A 21,082-nucleotide genomic window follows, 5' to 3' on the forward strand; every position below is an offset into this window, starting at 1 on the left:
CAGGAAAAAACACTGTGGGAACCAGCTATCCACCAGGATGACAAATACATGTAAACTCAACAATTCCAGCTGCTCAAGCCACCCTGTTAAGATGTCTTTCCACTTGCCTTGCCAGCCACAGTGATGAATATGAATACAGTACTTAAAACTAAATGGCTCAAAATTCTCTCTTCAGTCTTGTTTTGTGTAACCAGAGGAAATAAATCCTCCTCAATCTCATACAGGAATACTGAATGTTGACAGATTTCCACAGTTCTCTACCCACACATTCTGGCATCTCGAGAACCAATTCAAGTTAATGAATTTCATACAGTAATGAGAAAGCTGCAAATAAAATGAGACAAAATCGTGTCACAACAAAATGCGGAATTATGATATGAATAAAACAAGCCTGGATACAATCAGCAGGCAATTAGAATGACAAATTCTGTGTGGTTTCAAATAAAATAATTTTAATGGAGCCTTGTAGGTTAGATACAAAAATACAGTTGCAGACAGCCAAGAGTTTCATTTCAAGTGTCCAGGAGTTCCAGGCACTGCCACTAATATCTAAGTTTCTAAGAATGTCATTAACAAAGAGAAGCTTGCTTAAAGCTTCGTTGTTTAAATGAGGATAAATTTTTTCCAAAGTTCTTGTATCTTCATTTTTTTTTTTTATTTCCAAGCTGTTTTACATCAGAATGTCTTGGTTTTTTGTGGGTTTTTTTGTTTTTTGTTTTTTTGACTACTAACATATTTGCAACAAAATTGGGAAAAATAACGTTTGAAGGCATTACAGTTGTTTCTCCTGACTGTGCTTACTGGCCAGGTGGAAAGTCTGGAGTTTGTACACGTGTATTTGCACCACTTTGGATCCACTGTTCTCACTGAGGCTGTATTTAGCTGTCAGTTTCTCCATGGACGTTTTCCATGTGCACTTTGAGGTAGTCATTCCTGGTGAACTTCTTGTGGCAGAGCTGGCACTCTGCCATGGGCCGGTTGGGGTTGTGGGTCAGCTTGTGTCGGATCAGCATCTTCTTCAGGCTGAAGGACAGGTCACAAACCTGGGGCAGTGAAGACAAGACAAAGACAAATGAAGTATTAAAATTTTGAGCACGTGTAACACTCCTAAGATCACGTCACTGAGGCCATGGCCACACATACCTGCAGTATTTAATAACTGAGCTGGTCTTTGGAACAAAAACTCCTTCAGAAAGCATCTGAAAGAATTTTACTCTGCCTGGCATCTTTTTATGTTGTATATTAGGAGTGGTATCACAGGCACAAAGATGTATCTCTAAAAAAGACTCAATCTTCATCACCTTGAGTCATCCTGGTAACATTGTGGTGCTTTGTTCAGTTTTTTTTTTAAAGCTATTGTTCTATCTGGGATGCAGCAAAAATTATGACAAAACATCCCAAGCATCCATCAGTTCAAATGAAATATTTCCTTCCTGACATCCAGAATGACACTTGCAACTTCCAAAAGAATCAGTGCCAATTGCTCAGTTACAAGGAGGGAGGAATGAGAATGAAGAGGTTCTGAAGACTGCGAGAAAGGTAATTACTAATATAAAGGAAGCCTCGTTGTTCTAGCCTTTCTCTGCCTGGGCAAGAAAATGGAAGACATCTGGTAAATGAGGTGCAATTCCTTTGCATTATTATCAGGTGTGCTGCTTTCCTTCCTCCACTGTACTCCAAGCAGTCCAGTTCATTCTGCCATTTGAATAAATGGATTTAGGCAGGAGGGACTCTGCCATACTAAAGCCATCACTTTATAAAAATCTCTGCACTGAAGTTAAAATGAAAAACATAGAAGGTTAACAGAACAAGTTCAGCAAAGAAAAGTTATTATTAAAAGTTAAGGCAAGACACCAACTCAACTAAAACTGTGCAGTTATATTGTCACATTCACCTACCATGCAAGGAAATATTGTAAAATGAATTTGACAGGGAAATGAAGGAAAAAAGAAAAGGAAGCAGCTGCTGATTTGACAAATGAAACAAACAAGACTAATATAATTAAACAAGGATAAACATCAATAGGCTTGCACTCTTAAAATTCCATTTTCTTTCAGACAATATCTCCTTCATGCAGGAAAAAACTCAAGGAACCCAGGACAATCCCTCTTGAGAAAAACAAAGCTTTACATTTATATTGGCACCAAACACTTTAAATGCTGAATGATGACCGATTCCTTTTGAAACCACAACAAAAGCTGACTATCCAAGTAGACCATCTTGACCTCCAGCATATGGATTTTATGCCAATTAAGGCAAAACCATTAAATGACCATAAAATGGCAATGGCAAGAAGCAAGTTTTGTACCCAAAATAATTTTTGCCCACACTGTATGTGCTGCTGCCCTAGAAGGCTTTTGACTTTATGGCATGATGTAATGCTGAAGATCTTCATACAGTAATGGCAGCTCTCCAGCTTTTCCCCCAGTGAATAATCTCTGAATAAATCTCTTTGAGATCCAAGCAACAGCCAACCCTTTTGTTACTGACAGTAACTATTACAGCACCCACTGGTCAGCTCTGAGCACTTCTTTTGCCCAACACCAGGTTCTGTTTCTCCTCCACAGAGCAAACAGAGAACCCCCATAACATTTATGCAATCACAGCCACAAATCCCAGTGTGATAGAAGTGCCCCACACTTGTAAGTACTCCATGTTTCTTGAGAGCCAGGAGGCCAGTCAGGGATATCCACAAGATGTGTGTGTGTGCTCTGTGTATCTTACACACACCTCTTCGCTTCTAAACTGAACAGCTTATAACATAACCTTAAAGTACATTTTTTCATTTATTCTGCTCATGTAACCAATAGGATGTGTCCTTCTGTTCCTCCAAGGCTCTAGGCACATTGTGCTACCCTCCCTTCTTCAAAAAGAACACGGAATGCACAGGATTATTAAAGATGTAGCACATCCTGTGCTGTGCTTATGCAGAAAAGTTCTGGAGATTTAAGAATTTGCTTTGTATATCAATTTTGTAGGCAAGACTGATATTTTATAGATTTACAACCACTCTTGCTAATATGCACTTGAGGTCTAATCAATCTCTTCAAAATGATCAAAGTTTTGGTCAGGTAGGGAGGATGGTAAAGACTGACATTTCAAAGTAAGTCTAAGGTCAACCAGAGGCAGAGTGGAAGGAAATACTGAACTGGAAAGAAACCAGGACAGGCAGTACTTGACCCTTCTGCCCCCCAGAAATAATCTATTGTCTCTGAGAAAGTGAAGTTCACTTGGCCTTCCAGTAAAAAACAGGTTGGTCTGGAGAGGACAGATATCTAATCCACTATGAAAAATTGCATTTCTATTTCCATATTTCAGTTATTTTCACTTTTCTAGGTGACATGTATTCGAATTGCCATTTTAAAATGGGAATATTCAATTTCCACTATGATCCTTGGGATGTGAGAGATTTGAGACATTAAGGTCTGAAAATGGTTTTGCTGACTGATAAGACACAGGAATAGACACATAAATAAACTGTAGCACCTTCCTCAAACAGAGTACAAGGATTAGTTTCACATGGAACTCAATCCTGCACTGTAATGGCTGTTCCATGTGCCCGAGAGAGAGTGAGACAGGAAAATAAGACATGATCTTTATTTCTGACTCTGGAAAAAAGAAATTATTTAAAGCAAAAATACAGATTAAAAGAATACACATGTGGTATTCCAGAGATAAGAACTTGTAGAAGTTGTCACAAATTACCACTCAATTCATTATAAGAAAAATAATGAGAGCATCTACAGCTATCTTGAGCAGAATAAAAAATTGTAGGTGAAAATACTTGAATGTAAAAAGGAAATTTAGTATTGGGTAGCCCACAATAAATATGCCCCACAGGGACATATTTCTGTAATTGCCCACTACTGGTTTTCCTGTAACTGCTGCATAAACATCTGGAATCATGCAATGGGCAAGGCAGCTCTGGAGGAACAGGCTGCTCTAGGGTGACATTTACTGTGTCCCCAACATGTGCAGAACAGAAGCCCAGGCGAAATAAGGAGAAATTATTGAAAACATCAATTTTAACCCTCGCCAGGTGTGCATTAAGCAACAGACTGTGGTTGGGATCTGGGCAACTGGAGCATGTAGGAATGAACAGTGGAGGCAACTGCTGTTATGTCCAAACCCCAAAAGATGACCAGCCTCTGGCAGTGTGCAGCCAGCAAAATGCTCCTTCTGAAGAGTGATTTTAGTGAAACAAGGCAGAAATTTGAAGTACAAAAAATATCACCAAGAGCTGAAGGTACACTTTGAAAAATTCTCAAGTGAAGCACTAGGACTAGACACAGATTGCAGCTGTTTCTAGAAATGCCATGGTTTGGGAAAGTACAGCTCTACTTAATTCACAAGGAAAACTGAAGGAAAAGCTGAAACAGGGAAGCATGTTTTCATACAGCTCCTATTTCTAATTAAAGCAAGGAAAAAGAATAAAATCGAACCACCATACCAAGCTAGTCTGCAAAAGTACACTCTGAATCCAAGAGCAGTGAATCTTGGATACTCAGTGTGGGAAAAACTGCTTTTACATTGCAAGCTGGCCAAGAGCTGATAAACAGTATAACAACCCGAAAGCTGAAAAAGTTATTGACAATGATTTGGAGTTAGAGAAATCCTCAAGATACTATCCAGAGCCAGGATGAGATTATCCCAAAAGAATACAGCAAATCTCCTAACTTGTAGTCATCAGCTAAATATCTTAGTTGAACTTTAAATGAAATTAATATATTTTATTATCAATGAAATTACATCAGATCATTCCTTAAAAACCAGAACAGTTAACAGAGCCTTGAAACTTTTCTGCCAAGCTGTTATTCTATTTTTGCATCTAATTATATAAATTTCTGAGCAAATTTACAGCTGCTCAGACTGAGCCATCTAGGATGTAACTGAGAGCTGGCAGTTCCCTGTGACTGCTTCATGAAGGGTCAGCATCACAAAACAAAACACCTACACTAATTCTACATCCATTCTGATGCCTTTCTCCACATCCTTGAACAAAAATTTTCGCATTTGATAATTCTAAAAGACATTATTCCCCAACAGTTTCTGTACATTTAGCCTTCCCACCTACATCCCAAAAGCTGAGAAATGTTGTATACAAGGGGGGGCAGGCTGCATGAAGGGTACCTGACAGTGATCTATGAACTGTCACAGGATACACTGCATTTCAGCCCTGAGAGCATGCACAGCATCCCAGATTTCCTCACTGAGCATCAACAAGAGGCTGTGAGCAGCTGTTGAAAACACCACACCAGATTTCACCAGAAACAGGCAATTCTGAATTCATTTTCATGAATATCAGAAGCACTGAGATGCCATGCAATAAATGAAATCCCTTTTCCTACACAAGCTAGTCTCCAACTATTAACCTGTCATACAACTTATACAGGAACCCACGCAGTGTGAAATTGTAAATGGTAACATCCAGATTGCATTACTAATGGTGAAAATAACTCTTATGGGATCCAAAACCATAAAATGAATGGGTGTGTGTGGCTCTTGGCAAGCAAAGCGGGTACATGAAATTCCCTGAATGGCCTTTCATTCCCTGGGCAGTCCAAGCCCACGTGCAGTGTGACTGTGCCACAAGCAATAGGCACGAGGCCACAATACCCCTGCAATTAAATCCTGCTGGTGCAGTGAGGCTGAGAAGACAAAGGGAAAGGAGGAGAGGAACTCACATCACACTGGAAGGGCTTCTCTCCGGTGTGGGTCCTCATGTGCTCATCTAGGCCTCGCTTCTGACTGAAAGCCTTGTTACACTCCAAGCACTGGTACGGCTTTTCCTGCATGGAATGACAACAGTGAGTGAAAGTGAGTGAACACAGAGCCCAGCTCATTAAAGGACTGGAATTCCATGCTGGATGGTGCAAGTTTTATATTCTCTCCAAGATATTACAGTCAGCGAAAACAACAGAAAACTACTTTCAAATGATTAAGTGAAAGCTGGGAAAGCTGTGGCCTGACAGTTTCCACTTCAGCACCCACTTATGAATTAATTATCTGTTCCAGTCTTTCAAACCCAGCCATTTGGGGAGTCTGCTTTTTGTCACATGAAAGGCACAGAAACATAAAATTCCAATGTTCTTTCCTTTATCCTCCACAGATGCTTAAAGCATACAGTCAAGTAAGATTATACACAAGAACTTTGAGTTTGTTTGGAGGTTTCTAAGCAGGGAAAGAAGTGAGGGGAGGAAGAGGAGGAACAAGGAAAGCTTGTGGTAGCAAAAAAACTTATTTTGAAAAGTGGTGACAGAAGGCTAATCACATACTCACTTGCAGAATCTCAAAAGTGCAGATGGCAACCAAACCATCTGTATTTTTATTAGAACTATCAGTTAGCAGCAACTGTAAAATGTGATGTCAGAAAAGTCACAATCTCACTGACCTCAAATAAATAATTAGAGATACAAATGGAAATCCACTTATGTAAAGATTTTTTCTTTGACGTTCCTCCTTCACATAGGAATTTATATAGGTGTAATTTATCCTTGATTCCACTAAAGTTACAAAAGAACTATATAGAAATCAACAATAAATCAATTAAATGTAAGAATCAGCACTATGGCATTGCACATGGCCTCATTAAAATTTTCATGTTCTAGAGACACCCTGATGTTTGAACCAACTAGACTTCCTTCACTCTCATTCTCCTTTTTTATGTGATCTCTAATTCTGTACTGCTTAAGTTCTGAAGACAGGTATTTTAAGAAAAGTGAACACTTTTTACTAAATTAAATTGAAAGCAACGACTATAAATCAACATGCAAAAAGAGGCAGCTAGATCTACAAATGAACAAATAATAGGCAGCAATCAAGTTCTTTTGAGAGATCATGTGGGATCCAAGGATAAATGAGATGGAACAACACAGGCATTAAAGCAACAAAGAGAATAAGCTGTCTGGATTCCTACTCTCAGTCTCTAGGAACCATCAGGTCTCCATATACTGCTGAATCTTGCCAGGATTCACCAGCATTCACCATACACCTAACACAGTGCACTATCAATTAGTGCTGGGGGTATGTCTCAGTCTCTCTCTTTAGGGCAGCTCTCTGCAGGTCCAGACACCTCAGTGGGGCAAAGATGGGGCTCTTTCATTCCGCAGCCCCCTTCCATCAAGTTTCCTGGAAAAGGCAGTGTTATTTCCACGATTCTTCAGTACACAGGAAAACATAACAAATTACCTAAAAAAGATCTGAATCGATCTGTGAAAAAAAAAAAATTATCATGGAGAGCAAAAGGCTCATGTCACAGAGAGCTTTGCTGATCTGACTAAAGACTTCATGGAACAGGGTCTGCACTTTTAAGGAGAATGGATGAATAAGCCATGTGAAAACCAGGTTTCTGTAACAACCCCTTAATTGGTTTTGCATTGTAGTTAACACAAACCACATTTCACATTTTGGAGTTCTCCAAAAGCAGCCTTTCTGTGTGGAGGTTGTTCCCCAGCAAGTGCAAAGTGAAGTATACGACGTGCACATCTTAAACACCTACAAAAGCATTCACTACTGCAAACTGCACCAGGTGGACTCGCTCCCTTTTTATTATCTTGGTCTTCAGCTATCTGAAGAATTGACTTGATGATGACCAGGTCAGTCATTCCAGTGCTAAATGGATTTCAGGATTCTATTTTGGACAAAGAGCCATTTTACACTCTGAGAAGCTTGAGTCACAAACCTGGGCTGTATTATCTTCCCCCACGTTATGTTTGGCTGCTATATATTTTATATTCGTATTATTCTCCGTGGCAAGAAAGGGTGTATCTAACATCCCCTTGGCATTTGTACTGAAATTCACATATGTAGTGCATGAAACACATCCAAAGCTGTCTTTGATCTAATTTTAGATCCCTTCCATCTGTATATTCCAGTGACTTCAGCAGACACGACTCTGATTCACAGCAGCCTCCTCTCCTCTGAGCGAAGCTGCTCTCCATTCACATCTGTGTCTGTCTCAGGAAAATCAGTAGTGCAGTCCAGAGCAAAACTTGGCCCTCAGTTTATCTCCAGAGAAAAAAACTTTTTTGTTGTTGTTGGTTTTGAAGAAGACATCAACATCACAGATCAATTTCTTCAAAACAAAGCATTCTGTGCTCTTCTTTTTCTCTCTGCCCCGTCTCCCTCTCATGTCAAATTTCCATTGCACAATACTTGGAGAAAGCAACACTTGTAACATGGAAAATATGATGTCTGCTTGTCATAACCACCACTGCTTTAAAAGTGAGCAGAGGAAAAAAAAAAGATAAAAATCATGGCAACCGGTCTGAAAAAGTTAATGCCACCATGAAAGGACAAAAGGGGCCAACACTGAGATGAGAAGAAAGCTGGACAGATTTAAAACATTAAGAAAAGGGAAAAACCTGTTAACTGTGAACAAAACAGGAGCTCAATGGGAAGATGATCCAAGTCTGACTTCAGAGGAGTTAGCAAGTGCTGGTACTATAATTCTGCCCTCTGTTGAAGAAGCATCTGCCATGCCACGGCTATGGTGGCAGCCAAGCTGAAGGATTACACGTGTTTTCTTTTACTGATGATCTAAATGAACAAAGGAGCAGGGAGAGCAAGAGACACAGGACGTGGCTGATACTGCAGTGATTTATTATCACAGTTTTAAGCATGCCAGGTATGAATAGAAATATGTAGATCAGGATTTACAACCTTCCTACCTCTGAACAAGGAAAGGACAAGCAGTGCCCAGTGGTACTCTGGAAGGTGCTTTGCTGCAGGACTGACACATGCTAACCTAAAAGCTCCCATCTCTGATGGGCTTCACCATTAAAACTGGTGAATGAGAGAAATTAAACATTTTTAAAACCATGTCAAATAAAACAGTGCCTGCAGCACACACTCCTGTGTCTGTGGATGGCTGAATCACAAATCACACCTTCAATTCTAAACAAGTGGTGCTCTGCATCAGAAAGACCTCAAGGACATTCGATGCACCTTCAACAGCTTGACACAAAGTGTAGTGTCCTGCAAGCACAGCAGATGGAAATACTCAAATGCAGAATATTTGAACTTCTAGCTGCTGCTGAAGTTGCCTGTTTGTCCCTTAAAATATATAAATACATTCTGGACACTAAGTTAGCACTTGTGCACTGGTTGTTTCTACAAACCAGGTAATATTGGTTGCACACAAGAAACATGAATTGCTTTGGTAGGAGTCTCTCCAACTTGCTTTCTAAATCTGAATTTAGAACTATTGCATCAGCTACAGCAAGACAAACATAATTTAAACATTATTATGACCAAATAAACATATCTCAAGATTAAAGTAAGAGTTAACAACACAACTACCAGCATGATGGGTCTATATTTTTAACATGCTGGAAACTGAAGCATGAGAGAAGTCAGAGAAAAAAGGAAAAGCTTATCAGGTCTTGTATTATATGTAAATGTTTACACTTGTGACACGAACGTGAAAATTGACAGACATGAACATGCCTGTCAATTTCCTGACATGCCACAGGACACAAAAAAAATTAAAATAAATAATCCTTTTCGTTTCATTTTTCTAAAACAAAGCCTTCTCTTGCTCCCAGAAAAATCTTAAAACGTCTTTTCATGAGATACTGATACAATAACATCATCTGCTTTCAAAAGACGTTTCATGTGAAAATTTTGAAAATATCAGTATTACTCTTAGTAAATATGATTTATGTGCTTGCATTATCACCTGAACAGAGGGTTAATAAAAAGAGTGTTTTGAAAAAAAAATAATCAGGCAAATGGAAAAATGTGGCCTAGGATCAACAAACATGACCAGTCAGATAACATTAAAACACACTAGTCATGTCTGCAGCTAACAGGAGCTTGTTACTCTCAAAGGGAAATCTGGAAATCCTACAGTTTTGCCAACCTGAAAATGGATGAAACCTGCTTACACTTAAAATCACAGAGAGCCCAAGTTAGCAGACTCCAGTTTTGTATCGAAGTGTGAAAAAGGTTCAAGAACTAACAAGATGCTCTCTTGTAAAGGGAAAGTTTCTGCAAGTTACAGCAAGTGGCTGACCCAGAGACAGAGGCCTACTTAAATTACTAACATAACGTTGACACTGGAAGACAAAGGGTGATGGGAATTTACAACTTTACACAAGTAGCAGGGATTTAAAACTTATAATATTAAGCCTCAATTAAAAATCAGTTTACAAGAACATGTTTCTTCTGTTGAAAAGTAAAATCCTTTAAAAAAATATTTCCAACAATTAGAGCAGGCCAAGAAATTTTCCTGTTAAAACAACTGTGAAGTAATTCTGGTAGATTTAAACAAAAATGTGACTTTTATTTGAAATGACTAATGCTTTTGTTAGAACAGGTCTCAATTAATTCAGTTCCAGGAATATTAAAGAAATAATCTTTTGTGCAATAAAATTTATCACTAAAACAAAAGCATGCATCTTCTGTGAAATACTTGCCAGGGAAAAAAAAAACCCAAAACATTTCTTAAAAAGATCCAGTATATGCAATTCACTGGGCTTTACCATATCATTAACTTCCCATTTTCCATGGTAGTCCTGCCTATTTGCTACCGATAAACTGAAAAGTTCTTATTTCTTTGTGGTTTTTTCAACTGCTGAGGTAATTACGGCCACTAAAATTTAGCAAAGGAGGGTTTATCTAATCAGCATCAATGAAAATTCAATAGATGTTCACCTGCTCCTGGAAAATAAGAGTATCAATATAGAAAAATGACATTTTCACTCTATGAGGAAGGGATGATCATCAGTCAACATTACATGAAGAAGTGTGAAAATATAGGTGCAGTGGGATTCAAACCTTCTACATTCTGTGTGCAAACACAGATTCCAGAGGCAAGGAAACCACAGCCCTGGCAAAGTCATCATCCTCAGGCAAATATTTGGGAATGCACCCCTATCTCACCAACAGGAAAATACAGATAAAATCCAAGATGGAAAAACCCCTCTAAATTCAATCAACACATCATATTATTTCATTACTCACTGTCATGGGCACAGAAGTCTATATTATTACAGAAAGGAATTTATTTTTTTTTTTTGACAATAGTGTTGTATGGTGTTTCTAAAACACAGGACCCTTTCTCAAACTTTAAGCTCAAATATTTCCTGGGAAACACAGGAGAAGTGAAACTGTGTCAATATTGTCCTTGCATTATTTGTCATTTACTATCATTTTAATATTTTTCTGTGTTAAAAAAAGAGGGGGCTGTGTAAAGTTCCAAATGAGAGCCTTGGAAAGCCTGTTTAACTCAGGACCTCTTCTTGTTCAGTGAAAAAAACTGTCTGGAAGAGTCCTCTACAGGAGACTGCCTCACTTCCATACTCACCACGATTTCTCCTTATTCCCATGAAATTCATAAATAACACTTGAAACTATTTCAAGGTTGGTTAATTTCCCCACAGACCGTGGTTTTAAACGGATTTAAATATTAATGCGTTTTAAAATAGTAGGCACTTATTCATGAAACAAAAACGATACACTGAAATTCCTCTACTTTTTAAATTACCTCAGAAATGTACCTCGTTTAGGCACAGGCTGGCAGCTTCCACCCACTGGAACTCAGATTTTTAAACAAGCTATAAAAATTAAATATATCTTTTACATGTAAATATGAAATATTCAAATCAAGTGATGAAAAGCCATTTTCAAATGGCTTTGACTCTTTCCTTTTTCCATCACTGAATCCAACTGTAAAAGAATCACCACTCTCGGAAGTAATGAAAACATCAATTTGACATGACAACAACCCTGGGCACCTATCAGTGGCTGTTTTTCCAAACATTACCATTTCCATTGCTGTAACACACAAAACTTTTTCCATATGTTTAAGCTCAAACGTTGCAAGGTTAAGTCAGGCACTGAACAAAGCCTTAGGGTTTCCTGCAGTGTGAGGGTTGGAAATGTGCATGTAACTGCCTCAAAGCTGATATGGTCTGTAAACTCATTTCATCAACAACTTCAGTAAGTTCCTCATTTATGCTTCCCTAGGCTGTCCTATTTCTCCTTAAGGGGAAAAAAAAAAAACAAAAAAACAAAAAACCAAAGCCATCAAATCATAAAGCAAACACATTTAGTTTCATAGAAACAAATCAGTACTGGCGTGACATTTAATGTCAGGTGGGTGGTGTTTTCTGCCCTGCCTGGCCAGCAGGGGTTTGGCCTTACCTTCTCTGTTCACTCCAGAGCCGGAGCTGACACCTGTGACCACCCAGGCTGTGCTCACTTCAGCAGCTGCCAGACCTTAATCAACTTTCTACAATGATTTCTCCAGCAGCCCTCCCCGATCCCCAGCATCAGGTCTGGCATTTAAGCCCAGTGGTAAAATATACTGAGATTTAATCTCTGCTGTCTTTGGTGAATGTCACAGCATTACTTTTAAGCTACCTCACAAACTTTCCAGCCAAAAGATCAGATTCTTTATTTCAAGATATTTATGAGAATAGCCATAGCAGAAGGGTGCTATAATTGTGTTTATTTCCACATTGCTAGGTCCAGCTGATACCAAAACACCTTCAGGATTTATACATCTCACTATTTTTTCTTTCAAAAATGATTCTGCAGGCAAAAAGAAATTTCAAATAAAATGTATATGTAGGAAAGGGTAAAAAAATGGAAGAGCCAACAACCTTACATTGTTTTGAAAAGTCAAAACATGGGATGACTGAAAAGAGAAATTTCAAGTGTGACTTCCTGGTTTTATTTGTTCTTAGAACTGACAGAAGGACCCAACCCTTTGGCAAACACAGTGCATTTTTTATTTCCTAATCTTTAGCTCACCTTTGTTTAAATACCTAGAAACACAGAACAAGTCCTAGTGCATTAGCACTGCACTCAGGGGTCTCAAAATCTTTCTGCACAGGTTTCTCTCTTCCCTGGAGAAGTCCTTACATGGTGCAGTTAGAACACATCTCCTTCAGAGCCAGGACCCAGACGACAAGTCCTCAGCTCAAGAAAGACACACCTGAACAGCTCAGGAGCTGTTTTCTCTGTCCAGAGGAGGTTGGTTTCGTTCCTGTACCCTGCATTCCTGACAAGCATCAACCTCTTACTAAGATTAAATAAATTTTTGCATTCTTGCCAAGTGCACAAGAGTTCTTGTAAATAATGGTGTCTTCCCCATTTCCCTCTCAGTATCATTCCTCCCTCACTTCCTTATCCCCCCTTTCCAATTCCCTTCACCACTCTCTTCTTTCACATCAGCTAAAATACATATTTATTACCTTGTACCTGCACTAATATTTACTCACCTAAACAACAAAAGAACAGCTTATTATCCTATCCTATTATCTTCATGGATAATGTTCTGTAGAACAGACTCAGGCAGAATTCCTCCTTCTAGCTTGAAAATCCATGCAAGTCAATAATAAACTTTGTTTTCCCTTATTTTTATTAATAATATTAATTATTAAATTAATAATATTTTCTTAATAATTCTAGCCAATTTTTTTTCTCCTCCTACTAAGACCACCCTTGATTTTTTAGCTGTCCAGTTCTACTTAAATATTAAATAAGGTGAACTCTGAAGAAGAGGGAAAGTTGAGACATGCAAGATTATATCAACAGGCTATAATGTTATCAGTACTGATTCTTGCAACCTCAAAGTTAAAAATAAAATTACATGGAAATAAAGGAACAAGGTAATGGCAATCAAATATGAGTGAGTCTCACAGTCAAGTTTTGGGATAGAAGCAGCATCACCACAAAAAGAACCAAAATCTAATCAAGTCTTAAAAAAAACATGTTTGGCCTACATATTTTAATTCTATAGCATAGCTGTGGGGATGACCAGCAGCCTGCTTAGCACCTTTACACACCAAAACAAAAAAATCTGAAGTGTGACCTTTCAGATGTAGATGATGAACACATTTCAAGTATTTGGAAACACTGAGATCACGTTTGGTGTGAACTGAGTTCTTAGTACTTCTAAGGATTGTATTTAGCCTTCATGGTACAGCAGAGCATTTCCTGAGACATTTTAAACCAAATTTTATTAGGTTTAGTGCAACACAAAGCCTGTTTAATTACAGTGCCTACATCTATTAAAAAGAAATATCCACTCCTTAAAATTTATTTTCCTAACTCCTCCCTCTCCTATCAGCTAAAAAATGCTTAGAAGAAAACATCACATGGTGTAAATCACTGTAGACTCTAAAAGCCTAATATTATTTTTTCCTCTATTTTTCTCCTGTGGAGGTTGGGGACACTTGTTGTTTTTACTCAAACTGTATGGAAAATGAGGAAAAAAATTGAATTTGGCACTGTTCCAGAGCTTGCTTACCCCTCACAGACATGTAGAACTTAGATGGGTCATGAAACTTCTCCCAGTGCAAACACAGTTTAGAGGGGACAGTAACAACAGAAAAGAATTTATAGCACTTCTTAAAGTGATTTAACAGCTGGAAAAAAAGGAGAAACAGCTAACAACATGGGACTAGCCTGTTCCAAATGAACTACCAAGAAGTGCTGCACAAACTACTGATTCCTTGTATAGTTTGGGGTACAAAAGCTACAATTTTATATCTAGAACCTCTAGTTAATATGCTACATATGTTATATATGCTAATATGTTAATATGCTAATATGTTATATCTAGTTAATATGCTCAAGACCCACATAGAACAGTAGAAATTTAAACAGCTTTTAATTTTAGTTATTTAGAAAGCAATTCTGTGTGCCCATTTGCATATGGAGACTACGAAGTTAAATGTCACCTTTCCTATTCCCCAGTAGATGCAGAATTTTCTTGCTTTTGTCCTCAAGGCTGCATTGATCTCTGTGAGCTGTAGCAGCTCCCAGTTAAACAAAAGTTATGTAAAAATTGCCATCAGTTAATAAAGTACAGGCTCTAGAAAAGCTCACAATGACTGGACTTTACAGGCACTGTAAGACTTAAACCACTGGATACTGAAGTTTCAATAACAGTGAAGCCTTTACAGAACTGTTTAGTCTGTAAACAACAACAATTTATATCTATAAATAACCACGGGTTAAATGAAGAGGTCAGTAAAGCTATTATTTCAACACAAAAGAAATCAAACATAGGAAAAATAGAAGGTAAGGGAGTTCTAATTAGAGTTTGTAAGTTAATGACTTAAATCTTTGCCCCTAATTTTGATAGGTATAAAATATCTTGGCTGGCAGAGCCTAATCTCTCCACAAACAGCAATTAATTACTTTTCAGCACACGAGTCAGAGACGATCCTCAAGGAACCATAAACCCTCATCCCTGTGTGGGGCTTACCCTGGTGTGGGTGCGGATGTGCATCTTCAGGCCGTCGTTCTTGCTGAAAGCTTTGTCACAGTAAGGACACTGGTAGGGACGCTCACCTGAGAACAAGAGAAGCATCAGAACCCAGAAATGTGCCCTCAGAGGATGAAGGCCTTGCAGCACAGCTCTTCGTCAAACTGAACTGCTTTTCTCTTCAAAGAACAGATTTAAACCTGAGAAAAATTACAAATAATCCTGCCTGAGAGGATGCAGCACTGGATCAAAATATTCCACTTGGCTGACTGATTTTGCACTACAATATATGAATACACACAGACAATCTTGGGGGAAATAAAACCAGAAAGAAAACACCTAATGCCCTTGCTCAAACCACATTCTACAGTGATTTACACATGGTCGCTTTTACGGTTAGGCATTAACTCCTCCCAAATATTTTTTTCTATTTCACATCTAGTCATTACTAGAGGCCTCTGGGTGTCAGAATCCCAATGGAAAATAAAATCCACTCTTTCATAATGCTGTATCTATGTTAGAAGCTGGTTAATCAAAAGTTTCTGCAGTATTTGTGTCCCAATTTATAACTGCAATAGAAGCAATCTCAGCATCTCCCTCACAGCATTCTATATCTGAAAGGTATTTGTTTAATGCTCCATTACACTGGTGTCATTTGGCATCGATTTTCCCAGACTCACATTAGTCTAATGTGAATACTGAACTGTTCAGAGAGAAGCAGTAAAGAGTTTCTCGAGCACCATCATTTGGAAGAAATGTATGTTAATTTTTAACTCTTCAAGCAGCAATACACTGGAATCTCAGTCTACTACCTCCTGTTCCTGTATACACTTGAAAAGCAAAGATCGGGTTGTTTCCATTACAAAACACAGTTGAAAAAATTGTGATAGAAAATTTTCTGTTAACAAAATGGATTTTTTTCTACACAACCATAATGCTGAAAGTATCTTTTCAAATCAAGGTTAGTCACAAGTTAAGCAAAGCCTGTTTTATAACATATCTTCTCACACAGGTATTTCTGCAGGTATAGATTTAACACAGACCAGATGTCAAGCACTTACTAACACTCATACTCGATCTTCTAAAACAGGCAAGTAAGATTAACTACATTTTACGGTTTAAAAAAAAAACCAACAACAAACCAAACCAGACTATTTCACTAATATCCCAACTGCTGGACATGAAATCTCCATATCCACATGTTGTATCAAGATTCAAGGGCACCTGAGGTGAGATGATTATTTAAGGAACAGGATGTCCTACCCTCCCCTATTTTGTAGACAGATTATTTTATTCTTTTCTGTCTTTTACGCCTGTATAGGTAATGGTGAATGACAGAAGCACAAGAATGGCCAGCAAGGCACTTTTAAACACAAATATTTTTCTCTCTTGTGTTCTGTCATTTCTCTGAAAGCACAACTGTGTGAATTGGGGTTTGGGTTTTTTTGTTTGGTTGGTTTTTGTTTTTGTTTGTTTTTTGTTTGTTTGTTTTGTTTGTTTTGTTTTTTGACGATAACAACAATCTCTGTGTTAGAGCTGTGTTTTCACTGAGCAGTTTGATATATGATCCTCTCTCTCCTGACCCTCGATGCCTTTAATTCATGCCTCCGAAATTCAAACACTCCAACAGTTGTCAGTACTCAAACATTTAATTAATCCAGCTGACATTTTTATGTCTGGGGGCTTTTGAATGGAGAATTTAAAGCTTTCAGCAGTTTGTAAGCAGATGAGTGATGACAGGTAGGAGTTGTACCCTCCTCCCTCTACCCCCCACCCTCAAGTCTCTTTAAAGAGAAAGACTTCTGCCTTCAAAGGATGGGTTTGAGTTTGTCTGAAACAGATTAACAGTGTCTCTCCGAAATCAACCACGGACACCACGGTGCTTGATGAGTAAAGCCTTAGGAGTTTTCAGCAGAGGCCAGTAGAGGGCAACAATGACTCCACATCCACGTGTCACACCTGAAAAAATCAGGCTCGGAGCTGCTGTTACAAACTGCCCACCGTCAGAAATTTTCACTGCTCCAAAACTCAGGGTTACTAAGTAACACAGAATGCCAGCTCTAACTTTACATTCAAGCTAGGAGCCCATCTTGTTTTTCTGAATTATATAAATTTCCCATGCACTTGTGTCAATAATTGCCAGTAAAACTACTTAAAAGATGTTCATAAGTAATTTTACTGTTGCTCTTCTTTTTGCTATTTTCTTTCACCAACTGGAGCCTGCATGCTTAGAATTTATTCAAGTGTCCTGGTTCTTACACAAGCATCTACCCCATGCATACATATCTTCTCAACTTGTAACTTATCTTCTACCTCAAAAAGTTTTAGGATTTTACAAAACTAAGAGTGGGCCACTTAAAATACAGCTGTGCTAGCAACAGGCAAGTTTCTTAGTAGAAATTGATTACTAATTGCTCTCTGTTGTCTGTCTCAGAAGTGAATAAACTGCCCTCTCACAATGCTTTTTTTTTTTTTTTTTTTTTTTTTTTTTGCTATTTACTGCCTCAGGAGCCCAGATAACTTAGATTAAATATCTGGTCTTGTGGACAGCAGATCTGGCAAGATTATTACAACTCTACACATCACCTTCTCTATCTTGGGTTCATATTAACTTCCTTCCTTGCTTCTGAGCCAGCCTAGGCAAACATTATTCATGCTACCAGTCACTTTCTCATCAGAACGATTCCAGATTCCTCAAGGAGACTATTGGGAAACAGGTGTTCCCCAAGAGAAGACTTACACACTCTGTCCCACTCTAAGTCCTGTAAGATAAACAGGAACAGTTTAACTTCCTCTTATCCTAAGATGGCAACAAAGTAAAGACAGATTTGAGAGAATGAATGCCAAAAATATTCCTCCCATACATGAAGGCTTGCTGAAGTGCAACATTTCATAGAAAACTATTGCCAGTGTCCACAAAGGAGAGGGGTTTGTGCTTGCACAAAGTTTAGAATTGTCACTGAGACAAACTGGAGAGCAAGGGCCATGTGATAAAAGCTCCTGGGAAAGTGGCATTTTCCATCAGCGCTTTCCCATCCATCTCCAGCCAGACAAGGACGGCCAAAACCCCATTATAAACATGGCAGTAAAACTTCAGGTTGTGCACAAGAAACTGTGGAGATTTCCAGAAGAAAAATTCCTCTGATCAAAAAATGAATGGATTGGTAACAAGGAGATTAAGAGCAAAAGCTACCAAGACAAGCAAATTAAATATCTTGCAAGTCATGAACATCTATTTCTCTTGTCTTCACAAGAAAGAGTTACTAAGAACCAAAGTGCAAGAAAGTGATTTCCCCTACGATAAACTACAATTTCTTCTTGGATTTGCAGCCAGAAGAACATTTATGAGATGGTGTCAATTTTTGGTAACACCATACTAAGAGGGGGTGCACTTTAGTTTAAGTCAATGCCAATTAACAACTCTGCCATTTGCACTCTGCATTTTTATATAAACACATTTTTATACATAGCTATATATATAAAATATAGAAATATTTTTGTGTTTGGGTGTTTTTAAAATCTGCTCTCTAAACAAAACTATTTATTTCATTAAAATAACAGACCAGTGAAGCAAGTCAAATGTAAGAATTGTTAGCTTCACCCCTACCCACACAGCTGATTGTCATGTCCCTGCTGTTCCAGAACAAACTGCTCAACACATTAATGGCACTTCTGTACAAATAACCCCAACTAAATAATCCTGGGATAAATTGCAGTGGATTTAGCATAATTCAAAGTCTAGACATTCTACTTCCAGATTTTGCATGAACAAAAAAATCAAAGCTTTTAACATAATAAAAATAAATTTAACCTTAATACAAGGATTATGAAAAACAATTCCCTAATTGAAAAACATACAGGATCTTGATCTGAAACCATGTCATAACAGAACTATTTCTTTTTCTCCACCATCTCTAGCTTGAGATCACAATACCTAGTGAACCTTAACATAGCTTCAGAAGTTAAAACCAGATTCTCCGATTCTGGTTTGACTCAGGAGAGTTTCCCATGAGACATCTGCAATCAGAGGCATTCTAAGGCAGGATTTACACTGAGTTTAGCACATAGATCTCCCAAACTCAGACACAAAACAATGAAGAAGCAAATCCATACACACATTAGTTTTTGAAGATTTCAAGATTTCAGTGGCTACAGCTGGACATTTAGTAAGGACTTTGACACAGTTCATCAAACTGGTCACATGCATTGTTATTTTCACATCATATTTTGCTGAGCCCCCCCAAAAAAAGGTGTTTCTCAAGTTAGGTGGAAGCCTGATAGAAGCACCAATGTTAGTGATTACTTCAAAACAATGATCTCAAATAAAATTAAGCAAATATGTACTTTACAGGTGAGAAATGCATTCCCATCCAATGAGAAAAAATGAAAAGCGAAACATCCAACTGAGAAATATCTGAATTATTCTGAAGAGACTGCAACAAAAGTGTTTGAAGAGCCAGCAAGCCAAAGGAATAGACTCATTGCTCTTTCAAACCATACCCAGGCATTACTTCTATTTCACCTGTGAAATTTGCAGTCCTGTTTGCAGCCCCTGTTCCCCTGCAGCTTGCTTAGTCACCCAAATACAATTCTCGGGTATTCATGTTAGCCTCCAAGCAGGATTCCCTGGCTTGCTGTCTTTATCAGAACTCAACTGCTCAGTTAAGGAATGAAGAGTTTGATTTACACAGTGAAATTATCAAAGTGGGGGTTTTCTTACACTTTTAATATGTTGCTGCTCAGTTGGGGTATTCAGCATCAATGGTTTTGGTCAACACTCACAAACATCAGAAAAAGGCCCACAACAAACTGCATTGAACAGCAGAGCACGTGCAGCAGATGCAGCCTCAAGGAATTCCTCTCTTCAATTTTCTTTACAAAAACAAACAAATATAGTAACAGCAATGTGGTCCCTCAGACTGTTCCATAGACCATTTCCCATGTTCTAGATATACCTCCCTTTCAGATACTGAACTATTCATTATTGAGATTACAAGGTTGTTTCTTAAATAAAAATTATTATGTTTTTCTGTACAAACACATATACGTGCATTATTTCAAAATATCAGCTTTCAGAACAGTTAGAGCAAACTGTAACCCTTTTTCCAGTCCTAACTCAAGCCTGGGGTAGGAGAGAGGATTAGAAGGGAGCTTCCACCATTGCCCAGCTGTGGTGGAATGAGCACAGTTCACCTGGGGAGGAATTTGGAGGCCATCTGGATCACATGTTTAACACTCCTTACCAGATGATCCACAGGACAGCCCGGAATGGGAATTTCAGGGGGCCTTTTTTAGTCAGAGATAATCTGGGGTGATGACAGCATTCATCAGCAAGTAAGGATGGGCAAAAGGTTAACGGATGTAACAAAATCATAATCTGTGACATCTGCTTTAGAACACTGCCAGAGAGGGCACCTGACAGCTCCATACATTTATCCTCAGCTGCTCTTGCCCTTAAACAGTGCTCCCATTCAATTAAAAACTTTGTGTCCTTAACTGAACATTATTCAGTTAATGCACTATGCAAATATGTACACACAAACACAAATAAACCTAAAATACACAGATCTGAATTTCTCCCACACAGAAAGGGACTTCCTTAGGATTAAAAACAAAATTAAACAGGAACTCAATGAACCCAGTGATTCCAATAGAAGTTCAAGTAGAAAATGCCAGGAAACCAACCACTGAGTAAAGATCAAAATTTTACAACTCAAGAAAATATTCAGTAAATTTCACCACTTTGGTGTTGCAGGCCTGTGAAAAAACCAACACCTCTTCAAAATAATGAACTTCCCCTTGTGTAGAGGTGGCTATTTTCTACATCCTGAGTAGCATCTTCAAAAGCACTGAATGCCC

The 21,082-nt window shown here is 38.3% G+C and overlaps 1 protein-coding gene across 2 annotated transcripts in view; it reads right to left on the bottom strand.

The window, feature by feature from the left end:
* Window positions 1-442: 442 nt before the first annotated feature.
* The window catches only part of PRDM5 (PR/SET domain 5), a 68,288-nt gene continuing 47,648 nt past the window's right edge, over window positions 443-21,082 (bottom strand). For both annotated transcript variants that reach the window (XM_083862333.1, XM_083862334.1), the window contains exons 14-16: window positions 15,224-15,309; window positions 5,685-5,789; window positions 443-1,043 (exon numbers count right to left, since the gene is read on the bottom strand). In XM_083862333.1, the coding sequence (XP_083718459.1) occupies window positions 879-1,043; window positions 5,685-5,789; window positions 15,224-15,309 (356 nt within the window). In that variant the 3' untranslated portion in view covers window positions 443-878. The remainder of the gene's footprint in view (window positions 1,044-5,684; window positions 5,790-15,223; window positions 15,310-21,082) is intronic.

Source organism: Zosterops lateralis, assembly GCF_965231275.1.
Source record: "Zosterops lateralis genome assembly, chromosome: 5".
Taxonomy (NCBI): Eukaryota; Metazoa; Chordata; class Aves; order Passeriformes; family Zosteropidae; genus Zosterops; species Zosterops lateralis.